The sequence below is a fragment of the Oncorhynchus masou genome, chromosome 33, assembly GCF_036934945.1.
Source record: "Oncorhynchus masou masou isolate Uvic2021 chromosome 33, UVic_Omas_1.1, whole genome shotgun sequence".
Taxonomy (NCBI): Eukaryota; Metazoa; Chordata; class Actinopteri; order Salmoniformes; family Salmonidae; genus Oncorhynchus; species Oncorhynchus masou.
In genome coordinates, this window is record NC_088244.1 from 39,875,596 (window position 1) to 39,889,482 (window position 13,887).

The 13,887-nt window shown below is 42.6% G+C and overlaps 1 protein-coding gene across 3 annotated transcripts in view; it reads right to left on the reverse strand.

The window, feature by feature from the left end:
• The window catches only part of LOC135528525 (disco-interacting protein 2 homolog B-A), a 76,235-nt gene that overhangs the window by 31,577 nt on the left and 30,771 nt on the right, over positions 1-13,887 (reverse strand). For all 3 annotated transcript variants that reach the window (XM_064957671.1, XM_064957670.1, XM_064957672.1), the window contains exon 2: positions 10,627-10,698. In XM_064957671.1, the coding sequence (XP_064813743.1) occupies positions 10,627-10,698 (72 nt within the window). The remainder of the gene's footprint in view (positions 1-10,626; positions 10,699-13,887) is intronic.

Genomic DNA, 13,887 nt, shown 5'->3' on the forward strand with positions numbered 1-13,887 from the left:
CACGTTGCTGACAGGTGTATATAATCAAGCTCACAGCCATACAATCTCCATAGACAAACATTGGCAGTAGAATGGCCTTACAGAAGAGCTCAGTGACTTTCAACGTGGTACTGTCATAGGATGCCACCTTTACAACAAGTCCAGTTTGTCAAATTTCTGCCCTGTTAGAGCTGTCCCGGTCAACTGTAAGTTCTGTTATTGTGAAGTGGAAAAGTCTACGAGCAACAACGGCTCAGCCACAAAGTGGTAGGCAACACAAGTTTACAGAACAGGACCGCCAAGTTCTGAAGTGTATAGTGCGTAAAAAAAATGGGCTGTCCTCGGTTGCAGCACTCACTGCAGAGTTCCAAACTGCCTCTGGAAGCAACGTCAGCACAAGAACTGATCATCGGGAGCTTCCTGAAATGGGTTTCCATGGCCGAGCAGTGGCACACAAGCTTAAGATCACCATGCCCAATATCAAGCGTTGTCTGGAGTGGTGTAAAACTCGCCACCATTGGACTCAGGAGCAATGGAAATGGGTTCTCTGAAGTGATGAATCACGCTTCACCATCTGGCAGTCCGACGGACTAATCTGGGTTTGGCAGATGCCAGGAAAACGCTATTTTCTCCAATGCATAGTGCCAACAGTAAAGTTTGGTGGGGGAAGAATAATGGTCTAGGGCTGTTTTTCATGGTTCGGGTTAGGCCACTTAGTTCAAGTGAAGATAAATCTTAACAGGACAGCATACAATGACATTCTAGATGATTCTGTGCTTCCAACTATGTGGTAACAGTTTGGGTAAGGACACGTCCTGTTTCAGCATGACAATGGCCCCGTGCACAAAGCGAGGTTCATAAAGAAAGTTTGTCGAGATCAGTGTGGAAGAACTTGACTGGCTCGCACAGAGCCCTGACCTTAACTCCATCAAACACCTTTGGGATGAATTGGAACGCCGACTGTGAGCCAGGCCTAATCACCCAACATCAGTGCCCAACCCTCACTAATGCTCTTGTGGCTGAATGGAAGCAAGTCCCTGCAGTAATGTTCCATCAGTAATGGAAAGCCTTCCCAGAAGAGTGGAGGCTGTTATAGCTTTATCAAGCTTTATTTATACAGCACATTTCAGACATGGAATGGAACTCAATGTGCTTTACAAGAAAATAAATGCTGAAACATTTTCTATACAACAAACATAAGATTAAAAAAACGAAAGAATGACAAACTAAACTACTACAAAGCACCCTAAAGAAGTTAAGATCTCCTTTTAAAAATGTCCAGTTTAAGCCTCCTCAGGCTCTCTGGCAGGCTATTCCAGAGGCTGTGGGCACAATAATTACAGGCTGCCTCTCCATGTCTCTTGGTCCTATGCTTTGGGATAGTTAAAAGGCTAGTGCCAGAGGACCTGAGGGACCAACTGGGTGCTTAACTTAAAAGCATGACTGACATGCATTGAGGTGCACAGTCATGGATTGATTTACAAAAAAAACAATATAAGAATCTTAAAATGAACTTAAAAAATAAATAAAAAACTCACATGGAGCCAGTACAAAGACCTTAAAACCGGTGTAATGTGCGCTCTCCATGTGGTCTTGGTCAGTACCCACGCTGCAGCATTCTGTATGCTTTACAGTTGAACAATGGCTTTCTTGGGTAGACCAGACAGGAGAGCATTACAGTATTCAAACCTGCTTGTAATAAAAGCATGGATTAGTCTATCTGTATCAGCCGGACAGAGAAACGGCCACAGCGTGGCAATGTTCCTCAGGTGTTTAAAAAAACAACATTTTTGGTTACATTCCTAATGTGCGATTCAAAATTTTGTTCAGAATCTAAAATAACACATAGCTTTTTTACCTGGTGTTTTATCTCTATTGCCCGTGAATTAAAATGTGCGGCTAGATTCTCTCTCTGTGCTTTGACTCCAACAATAAGTACGTCGGCATTGTCTTGATTTAGCTGGAGGAAGCTGTGAGCCGTCCAAGTATTTAAATCACTAACACAGTTGAATAATTTATCCGTGAAGCTAAAATCCTCTGGTGACACAGAAATTGTGTATCGTCTGCGTAGCAGTGAAAATCAATGCTGTGTTTTATGATAACGCTACCAAGGGGTAACATATATAAACTGAACAGTACCGGACCCAAAACCAAACCTTGTGGAATGCCACATGTGATATGTATTTTCTCTGAGTTATGTTCACCAAGGGTGAGAAAACACTCTCGACCAATTAAATAGGTCCTAAACCAATGTAGAACTGGACCTAGGCCAACCCACCTCTGCAGTCTGTCCAGAAGGACATAATGATCAACAGTATTGAATGTAGCACTTAAATCTAAGAGTAAAAGGCCGGAGAGCTGTTTGACATCTCTGTTGGATCTAAGATGATGTACCACTTTAATCAAATGGCCACCACTAAGGCTGTGGTGCGCACAAAAAACGGAAATACAGTTGGCACTTTAAAAACATCATGTAACTGTTTGAATACCAATTTCTCCAGAATTTTGCTTAAGAATGGCCGAAAATTGCTAAGAGCTGAATAATCTAGATTACTTTTCTTCAGAAGGGGTTTCACCATAGCAGTTTTTAGTGCAGTGGGGAGCATGCCTGTGAACAGGGAGTGATTAACAATAGCTTGCACTTCTTCAGATATGCAATTAAAAACTATTTTGAAGAAGGTGGTGTGGATAGGATCAAGAAGGCAGGTAGAAGGCTTAAGTTGTGATATCACTTTCCTGAGCATGTCTGCGTCAATCAGGGAAAATAAATCAAATCAAACATTCTCACACATGCGCCAAATACAACAAGTGCAGTTCAAGAAGTTAAGAAAAGATTTACCAAATAAACTAAAGTCAAAAATTATATAAAAGTAACACAACAACATAACAATAACGGAGATATATACAGGGGGTACCAGTACCGAGTCAGTGGGGGGGGGGGGGGCATTAGATTAATTGTCCAGCAGTCTTATGAATATTAAAATCGCCCAACACATTGATTTTTTTCATAGTTCTGAAGGAGTATAGACAATAGCTCAGATAAATCAGTGAAGAAAGTGGGGCAGTGCTTTGGTGGCCTATACGGGGTTACGGCCAGCACTGGTGGCCGACATTTAAACAGTATATCATGATGCTCAAAAGACCCAAAGTTGCCAAATGAAATTTACTAATGAAAGCATTTGTAAAAATAGAGGCTGTCGCCCCACCCCTTTTCTCTTTTCTGATAGAGTATGGGGCGGCAGGTAGTCTAGTGGTTAGAGCATTGGACCAGTAACCGAAAGGTTACCCTGAGCTGACAAGGTAAAAATATGTCGTTCTGCCCCTGAACAAGGCAGTTAACCCACTGTTCCTAGGCCTTCATTGTAAATAAGAATTTGTTCTTAACTGACTTGCCTAGTTAAGTAAAGGTTAAACAAATAAAAAATAAATTAAAAGCTGTAGTCCGGGGGGCAGTCATGTTTCCGTGAGAAACATGCAATCAACTTTGCGCTCAATAAGGAGGTCATTCATGAGAAAGATTTTACTCCAAGCTGTATCACAACTGGCAGTGATTGGGAGTCCCATAGGGCGGATTTGGCCTATGTAGGCCGTCATTGTAAATAAGAATTTGTTCTTAACTGACTCGCCTAGTTAAATAAATAAAATAATAAATAATAAATATTGTGATTGCTCTAACATTTAAAAGCGCCATGTCCAATTGGTGTGGGCCACTGCCCCTGGGGCATCTGCCTCGAGGTAACCAATGGAATAACAACCACATTACAACCACGTTTTCTGACAGCCTCCAAATTTATCAGAATGGTAGGAGATAACCAATTGTATAAACTCGGTAGAAGGCCCGAGTTAAAGGAACATAAGTTAAGTTACTCATAGCGCCATTTCTACAGGTGTTTACATGCTTTCCAAGACCTGCCTTGCTTATTTTGAAAGGGAGAACTGGAGCACTAACAGACCAGGTACGTCCATCCCTAAAACAGTTTGCGATGTTGCGGTTAGGGTGAATCCAGTTTCTTCTTTTTTTTTAAGTGCTGGTTGCTCCCACAGAAAACAAAGGTTGTCACAAAAAGAGACATTCCTGTCATTGATAAGTTTCTTCAAATACTCATCCAGGGCAATGAATCGGTTGAAATGTTCCGAACCCTTTCGGTAGCACGGGAGGCCAGAGGTAACTATTCTCTTCCCTGTGCTAGCGACAGTGCTTAAAACGAAAGTCGTTAAAACCTACGTGAGTGACAATGGTGGCAATATTGTAGTAGTTGGCCAGAACCGTCGGCACTAGGGAGTTGATGTCATGGGCACGGACTCCTGAGTGATAGTGGACCTTGGTCAGTCCAAAATCTCTCACCATCGATCTTCCCACAATGATGTGGTGGATGTGATGGAATCCGATGGGGAAGCAACCTGCTGAACTGTGGTAGCCGTGGGGGAGGGGGGTGCCACTGGGCTTCGGAGTTGAGCTTAACATTGGTCCGTTGGATTGGGACAGATCAACGCCACCCGACTCATTGACAGCTTTATTACAGGAGGCATTTAAAACGGAGATTTGGTTTGCCTGGGTTACAGCTAGGTCGGTGAACTTAGAAAGCAGGTTATCCTTTTCTTGCAACCGAGCTAACAGACGGAGGATCTCTTCCCTAAACTGCTTGATGGTGGTGCATTTAGGGCAGACAAATACCTTGTCCATTTTACTGTTACACCGTATCTTCCTTCTGTGATTGTGTGGAAACATCTCACACCTGACGCACGTGTCCAGCTGTGGATAAAAACACTGGTGGGCTAGCACAGCAAGCATTAGCCTGATCTATTTTCATGATGGCTAGCAGCTATCTGCTACATCTCCATTTTTCTTGTTTAATTTAAATTTGCTTCATTGTACAATTAAAGGTCTTATAGACTGAATTTAATTATTTTTGCAATGATCACTGATCTGGCTTTCAAGTCAGTCTATGAAAATGCCATTTTTTGTTACAAACTTAACTAGAACCATGCATAATGCACATCCACTAATAATGACTGACTTCTTGTAGCAGGTATTAGACTATAGAACTATAGGTCTTATCAACAATCTCTCAAGCCCACGAGCTAGTGATTGGCCAGCTAATCTTCATATTTCAGGTTTAGCCAACTTGGAACTATTTGCTAGCTAACAAGGTTGAACAGTTGGATTGCTTTGAACACACCCTTCTGTCTATCTCCAACTGTTTGAAAAACACGTTAGCCTGTCCAGATGTTGAAATCAAGTGACCAACCTTATTTCTCAAAATGAAAACGAGTTGCCAATTCCCTATAGATTAAACAGCTAGTATAACAGTCTTCGGCTAAAAATGCTGCTAGCGGTACATGGTACCCCAATAATGCTGCGCACGACAAACAGCATTCATTTTCCAGAATCAATGTTCAATGACACTCGTTTTAGTAGTGTCTGCTCTAAGCGCAATTAAAGTAGGAGACATAAAATGGGTATCATTAGAAAATACCACTTCTCCTCTATTACAGTAAACTAAAGTCCCAATGTGTTTGAGTCCATATGACCAATTCTGTTGGACCAAACCTCAAATGCAAATAGCGAGTTAAAACCACTTGTCAGGGAGGAAGATGTGATATCTCAACGTTGTTGGCGTGCGAGGTTTCACTTTCTAAAATCTGTCCAAAATAAGGCGAATGCTTTTCTTTGGGCTTATTTTACACCTAAGCGTGTCGTCTGTTTTCCTGCCTTTGGGACAACAGCTCCCATATTGTTAGGGCTGAGACGTGCATCTCGTCATCATATAAAGATCTCTGTTAAAAATGGAAAGGCGCACAGAGGACCGAAGGAGACGGGACCAAAAATACAACATGAGAACAAGCGTACATAAACGCTCATAAAAAATGAAAACTAAACCTCGATTCTGCAATACAGAATCGAGGTTTATCGCAAAAAAATACATTCAAATTAATGTATTTAATATACCGCCCAGCACTAACACACCCACACAAACATTCGCTGACACGCAGACACACAATTTTGCATTGGTCAGGTAACTCTTGAAATAACATTTAATTTGATATAACCTTACTACTAACTAACAGACCACTTACAGTTGAAGTCGGAAGTTTACATAAAGTAGTTCTAATGACTCCAACCTAAGTGTTTCAACCACTCCACAAATGTATTGTTAACAAACTATAGTTTTGGCAAGTTGGTTAGGACATCTACTTTGTGCATGACACAAGTCATTTTTCCAACAATTGTTTACAGACAGATTCATATTTCACTTATAATTCACTGTATCCAGTGGGTCAGAAGTTGACATACACTAAATTGACTGTCTAAACAGCTTGGTAAATTCCAGAAAATGATGTCATGGCTTTAGACGCTTCTGACACAAATGATGTCAATTAGCCTATTGGAGGTGTACCTTTGGATGTATTTCAGGGTCTACCTTCAAACTCAGTACCTCTTTGCTTGACATCATGGGAAAATCAAAAGAAATCAGCCAAAACCTCAGGAGGTTCAGGCCTTTATGGCAAGACAGAAGCAACTCATTAAAAGGCACATGACAGCCTGCTTGGAATGTGCCAAAAGGTACCTAAAGACTCTCAGACCATGAGAAACAAGACTCTCTGGTCTGATGAAACTAAGATTGAACCTGAATTGGCCTGAACGCCAAGCATAACATCTGGAGGAAAACAGGCACCGCTCATCACCTGGCCAATACCATCCCTAATGGTAAGGCGTGGTGACAGCATCGTGCTGTGGTGATGTTCTTGGGGACCTTTAATGCTGCAGAAATGTTTTGGTACTCTTCCCCAGATCTGTGCTTCAACACCTTCCTGTCTCAGAGCTCTACGGACAATTCCTTCGACCTCATGGCTTGGTTTTTGTTCGGACGTTCACTGTCAACTGTGGGACCTTTATATAGACAGGTGTGTGCCTTTCCAAATCATCTCCAACTATTTGAATTTACCACAGGTGGACTCTAATTAAGGATGATCAGTGGAAACAGGATGTACCTGAGCTCAATTTCTAGTGTCATAGCATAGGGTCTGAATACTTAAGTAAATAAGGTATTTCTGTTTCTCATTTTTATTAATGAACATGCATATCAAAAAAGCTGTTTTCGCTTTCTCATTATGGGGTATTGTGTGTAGATTGATGAGGATTTTTTATGTATTTAATCAATTTTAGAATAAGGCTGTAACGTAACAAAATGTGGAAAAGGGGAAGGGGCCTGAATAATGTAGATACTGTAGAATTGATTCATCTAGCTCTAAACTCACGATGCCAGGTAGTCAGTTAGTCAGCCAACAGAGTACCACTGAATGATGTCCATGTCGAGTTTGTGGTGTGACCATCCCTGTACTGCTCAGAAAAAAAGCAGAAGAAAGCAGATATGGCCTAACAGGATTTGAGGGAAGTAGCTCACAGTTTTTAGTTTGTTTGTCATCTCGAACCAGTGGCCCAGAGGGACCTCTTGGGTCTTTAGTTGTTTCTACTCCCCAGTTGACCACAGCTCTCTGTTCAATTGGTTTGTTGTTCTCCCCAGTTTACCTCAGCTATGTTACATTGTGGTTCTGTGTTTTCTGTGGACACAGTTGAATGGGGGGAACGTAATGATAAATTTGAAGTCGGAAGTTTACATACCCCTTAGTCAAATAGATTTAAACTCACAATTCCTGACATTTCGTCCTAGTAAAAAAAATCCCTGTCTTAGGTCAGTTAGGATCACCTCTTTATTTTAAGAATGTGAAATGTCAGAATAATAGTAGAGTGATTTATTTCAGCTTTTATTTCTTTTATCACATTCCCAAGTGGGTCAGATGTTTACATACTGTACACTCAATTAGTATTTGGTAGCATTGCCTCTAAATTGTTTGACTTGGGTCAAATGTTTCGGATAGCCTTCCACAAGCTTCCCACAATAAGTTGGCTGAATTTTGGCCCATTCCTGGCGTAACTGAGTCAGGTTTGTAGGCCTCCTTGCTCACACGCTTTTTCAGTTCTGCCCACAAATCTTCTATAGGATTTAGGTCAGGGCTTTGTGAAGGCCACTCCAATACCCTGACTGTGTTGTCCTTAAGCCATTTTGCCACAACTTTGGAAGTATGCTTGGGGTCATTGTTCATTTGGAAGACCCATTTGCGACCAAACTTGAACTTACTGATGTCTTGAGATGTTGCTTAAATATAGCCACATAATTTTCCTGTCTCATGATGCCATCTATTTTGTGAAGTGCACCAGTCCCTTCTGCCGCAAATCAACCCCACAACATAATGCTGCCACCCCCGTGCTTCACGGTTGGGATGGTGTTCTTTGGCTTGCAAGCCTCCTTCCTTGCTGATCATTATGGCCAAGCAGTTCTATTTTTGTTTCATCCAACCAGAGGACATTTCTCCAAAAAGTACGATCTTTGTCCCCATGTGCAGTTGCAAACCGTAGTCTGGATTTTTTAATGGCGGTTTTGGAGCAGTGAGCGGCCTTCCTTGCTGAGCGGCCTTTCAGGTTATGTCGATATAGGACTCGTTTTACTGTGGATAAGGTACTTTTGTACCTCTTTTCTCCAGCATCTTCACAAGGTCCTTTGTTGTTGTTCTGGGATTGATTTGCACTTTTCACACCAAAGTACGTTCATCTCTAGGAGACAGAATGCGTCTTCTTCCAGAGCGGTATGACGGCTGTGTGGTCCCATGGTGTTTATACTTGCGTACTATTGATTGTACAGATAAACGTGGTACCTTCAAGCGTTTGGAAATTACTCCCAAGGATGAACCAGACTTGTGGAGGTCTACCATTATTTTTCTGAGGTCTTGGCTGATGTCTTTTGATTTTCCCATGATGTCAAGCAAAGAGGCACTGAGTTTGAAGGTAGGCCTTGAAATACATCCACAGGTACACCTCCAATTGACTCAAATGATGTAAATTAGCACAGTCAACTTAGTGTATGTAAACTTCTGACCCACTGGAATTGTGATACAATGAATTATAAGTGAAATAATCTGTCTGTAAACAATTGTTGGAAAAATGACTTGTCATGCACAAAGTAGATGTCCTAACCGACTTGCCAGAACTATAGTTTGTTAACAAGAAATTTGTGGAGTGGTTGAAAAATGAGATTTAATGACTCCAAGTGTATGTAAACTTCCGACTTCAACTGCACATATGGTCACTGTGGGGACGATGTTGTCGATGCACTTATTAATGAAGCCGGTGACTGACGTGGTAAACTCCTCAATGTCATTGAATGAATCCCGGAACATATTCCAGTCTGTGTTAGCAAAACAGTCCTGTAGTTTAGCATCTGCTTCATCGGACCACTTCTGAATTGAGTGTCACTGGTACTTCCGGTTTGAGTTTTTGCTTGTAAGCAGGAATCAGGAGGATAGAGTTAATCTCAGATTGCGAAATGGAGGGCGGGGGAGAGCTTTGTATGCATCTCTGTGTGTGCAGTAAAGGTTATTGTTTTTTTTCCCTTGTAGTTGCACAGGTGACATGGTGGTAGAAATGAGGTGAGATGGATTTCATTTTTTCTGCATTAAATCACTGGCCACTAGGAGCTTCGCTTCTGGGTGAGCATTTTCTTGTTTACCTATGGCTATTGTAAAGTGGCTGTTCCACTGGATGTCAGAAGGTGAATTCACCAATTTGTAAGTCGCTCTGGATAAGAGCGTCTGCTAAATGACTTAAATGTAATGTAAATGTATGGCCCTACACAGCTTGTTGAGTGCGGTCTTAGTGCCAGCATCAGTTTGTGGTGGTAAGCAGACTGGTATGAAAAATATAGATATCTTGTAAATAGTATGGTCTACAGTTTATCATGAGGCATTCTAACTCAGGCGAGCAGAACCTCGAGACTTACTTAATATTAGAGATTGCCCACTAGCTGTTAACAAAGAGACACATACCCCCGGCCCTTGGGTTTATGAGACGCTGCCGTTCTGTCCTGCCAATTTATAGAAAAAAACAGCTAGATTTATATTAACCATGTCCTCGTTTGAAATTTAAAACGGTAAAGGTTAGGTACCGGCTTATGTTTAGAGTAAGACTTTAGGGTAGGGTCGTCTGAAGGATTTCACTAAGCATCCACCATTGTACTTTGTTTGAGCAGCAATGCCGCTGTTCCATCATTCACCACTAGAGTGCAGCAGAGAGCCATAAACTCTCCCATCGCCATAGGAACAAACAGAGGGAGGTCAAAAACAGATATAGTGGAAAACCAATCATGGAGTCAGTTCAGTAACCCACTATTTGTGGAACAGTTTTGGTCTATCTGTGCATTCTTTCCCTATAAAAATGACTTGTTGGTACAAAACTGACTTAGTTGATGAGTTTGGTCATTGCTGTCAGTTGGATTGAAAAGGCATTTGTTTGAGTCTGGGGTTAGGCTGAAAACAGATAGTCATGTCTTGTTCTCTCTGCTACTATATCATCTGTGCGTGGATGACAAATATCAAGGGAGGTCAGAAGAAGAGAGCTATGAGGAGGAAGACAATAGTGGAGGAAGAGAAGGGACTGAAAAGACGAGAGAGGAGATGTCATATGAAGAATTTATAAAAGGACAACGACAAAAGGGACAGAAAGAAAAATATAAGAGGGGGAGATGCGTATTACTGAGGAAGGTGAAAAGAGAAGGAGGAGGAGAAGGAGAGAAGAGAAAGGCCTGTACTTACTGGTGATCTGAGGGAGGAAAGGGGCCAGCAGCCTGGCTCGTTTCTTCTCATAGCCCTTCTGTGTGATGTCACCTAGCAGAGAAGAGAACAGGACACAGCCACATTAGTCAGTCACCAGTCAGTCAACACACACTACCATCAATCAATCAATCAACAAATCAATACACACACACACTGACTGTCTGGGGTTTGAGTATTAGGCCTTGATTGACTGATAAACACTATTACAATCAATTAAGATATAGGGCATCAAGATTGAGAGAACACTAACTCTAAAAAGTCTCTGATTATAGACATGCACACGCTGGTCATCACCCACCCCCTGTATTTTTCCAGTTTTATTAACAGGGAGAAAAATGAAATAAGGAGGGAGACCGATAGAGGACAGAGAAGTGTGTTGGGACTGGGTTTCGATCCCATGCGGTCAGGGGATTGCCTAGGTGCCGAGGGCGGCAACCTTGACCGCTCAACCACTCTCAGGCATCCTAACACACTTCAAAAAACCTTCCAGGGGAGATTCCGTCAGCTTCGGGTACAGCTTCACATGTCCTGTGGCTCACTGCAAACAGAAACTAATGTTCATTTGTCACATGCGTCGTAAAACAACAGGTGTAGGCTAACAGTGAAATGCTTACTTCAGGGTCCTTATCCAACAATGCAGAGTAGAAAAAATGAACAAATATTGAAATAGTGACACGTGGAATAAACACACAGTGAATAATGAATAATAATATTGAGTAAAAAAGGATCAGGTAAGATTATCGTTTCCCCTCCTTAGTGGACAAATATGACAAGAGCACACAAACCCCAGGGCAGGACAAGCAACTAACAAAAGTTATTACAGCTACGGTTATAGTCTCCCACCAGAGAACAATACCAAAGTAGCTAATCGAGCCACAGAATAGTAAACATGGACATGGCTTGCATCTCAAATGGCACCCTATTCCCTACTATATATAGGGCACTACTTATGGCCCCTCGGGTACGATTTGGGATTGTAGCCATGGCAAAAAAAGGCAAAGAGGAAGCAATGGGAGGTAGTTTCACATGGAACCCAACTCCCCCCTCTCCTCTTTTCCCCTATTCTTCATTCTCTAGGGGGGGTGTGGGGGTAGAGGGGAAGGGGGAGAGCGTTTGGCCCAGCCCTCCCACAACTGCAAAGAGCAAAGTCCAAACACTCCCTAGGCTCCCCCAAAACACACACACGCACGGGCTCGCAGGCAGGCAGGCAGGCAGGCACAGGCGCGTACACACTCACACACATCCCCTTATCTGTGACCAGCGATAGCGTCACAGGGAGAGATAAGAGTCAGTCTAAGTGGAGTAGAGAGGCCTGGGGGTCTGTATCTCCGCATCCCATTCCTCCTAAACCTCCCATAAAACTGTGATGATTTGAAAAACTTTTTTAAAATAGAAACTCAGATGTTTTAGGCTTAGTTATAGTGAAACATGTCAATTCTGGTCTTCATTTTGACAGTTTGTTGCAAAAGTGATGTATTTTGATATTTTAGTAGGAAATGTAGCTCTTTTTGCCCCTAATGGTTCAACTCTACCATTGAAATTGTGATGTAGAGCCTCTCAGTCATCTCAAGGGGGGGGGGGGGTTTCGGCATGAAATACACTCCCTTATAGATGTGCTGGGTGGTACCACCTCAAAACTAACTATAAAAGCAAGTGACGGTGCGCCTTATTTGGCAATGGTCTTGATAAGTGGGGTGTGCCAAAATATTTTGCATGATGCTTCCTTGACTAGATGACTGACGTATCACAACATTTGTTTTTAAAAGCAGTAAGGCACATTTCCACATATGACCAAATTCAACGTTTCTGCTTACTGTGCTTTTACGAAGAAAGAAAACGTATAGGCTATGAGGATTACACGCTTATACTCATAGCTACATCCATCATAACAATGGGCAAAGGCTGAAATTGGGGTTGAGAGTTACCCTTTAAGGCATCCGCATGCTTCCATCCAAAACAGTTCGACACAGCTTGTGCATGAATTATGTACGGTTTTGGTCTTCGGCAAGGTTTTTTTTCTGGCTGTTCGTGCACATGTCATTTATTCTTGAGCAAAGTCGAACTTCGGGAGCCGAAGTCTACGCCCCTTCATTTGTGATTCGTCAAATGTAAGGGTAAATCGAGGCTCTTCTTCTTCTCGATTCAGCCGAAACTCAGTGTGGATTCAAAATGGCGAACGACAACAACTTGCAGCGTCGCTTGGTCGAGGAGGTACAGAAGTACCTGCACCTCTACGATTCCAGCCCTTGCATCATATAAAGACTAGCATGTAAAGGCCAATTCATCCTGAAGTACACAAAATGTTGCTCCTCAACAATTGGGTGCATTTGTTGAGCCAGCATGGCATACACCCCCCCCTCCGTTGTTCCTTCTCTGTGGAGTGGTCACACTGACTATCTTCTCCCTTCACTCTCCTTTTATATGTGTTGCTAGGTAAAGTGAATTTAGTAGATACCGGGCCATTTTCCATTTTCTCGCCAGTCAAGTGTCTCTCTGTGAACACCATATTATTTCTACAGCGCGCCTCTTCCTTGCTTGGGTGTCGTCGTCACTTCCTTGTTTGGCCGTAGTTGAGTATTACCAGCACTATTTCTGCTCTTCCCCTTTTCAAGCAAACGTCTTTAAGGGAGTATGCGAGCGAGCACACTCGTTCAGTTTGCTTAGCCAGGTTCTACTAGGCGCCAGCCGAACCTGTCTGGGACGGCTTTATACCCCTACACCACCTCCTACTACAACTCCCACTGACTTGTGGAGGGACAGGGGTGGTGTGTGCTGCAGCCCAGACTAGAGGAAGATAAACGTACAATGAGAGAAACTGGTTGGGGAAGTGAGAAGGAACAAACAACGCGAGGGAGCGAGAGAGAGACCGATGGATGCGTTTGATAAGCTGCTGGGCCTGGGGTGGTGTGTGTTTTATCTTGAAGGCACCGGCATCTCTCTCTCTCTGCGCTTGATATTACTGAGTAGAACAACAACTATTGAACATGAGAGAACTACTGCTGTGGGTTGTTTTTGGGGACAGTATTATTTTCAACGTCAATCAGAGAAAAGGGGCAGGGGCCACAAGAACGAGAGAAAGTAAGAGTGACTGCAGGAGTGAGAGAGTAACAAAAAGAAAAACCTAGTGGGAAAAATAGAAAGAGTAACCGAGAGAAGGAGAGTAACAGAGTGATAGGTAGAGAAACCAACAAAGTGAGAGAGAGAGAGAGAGAGTTCTGAGTGCTTTTTCATTCTGTGTCA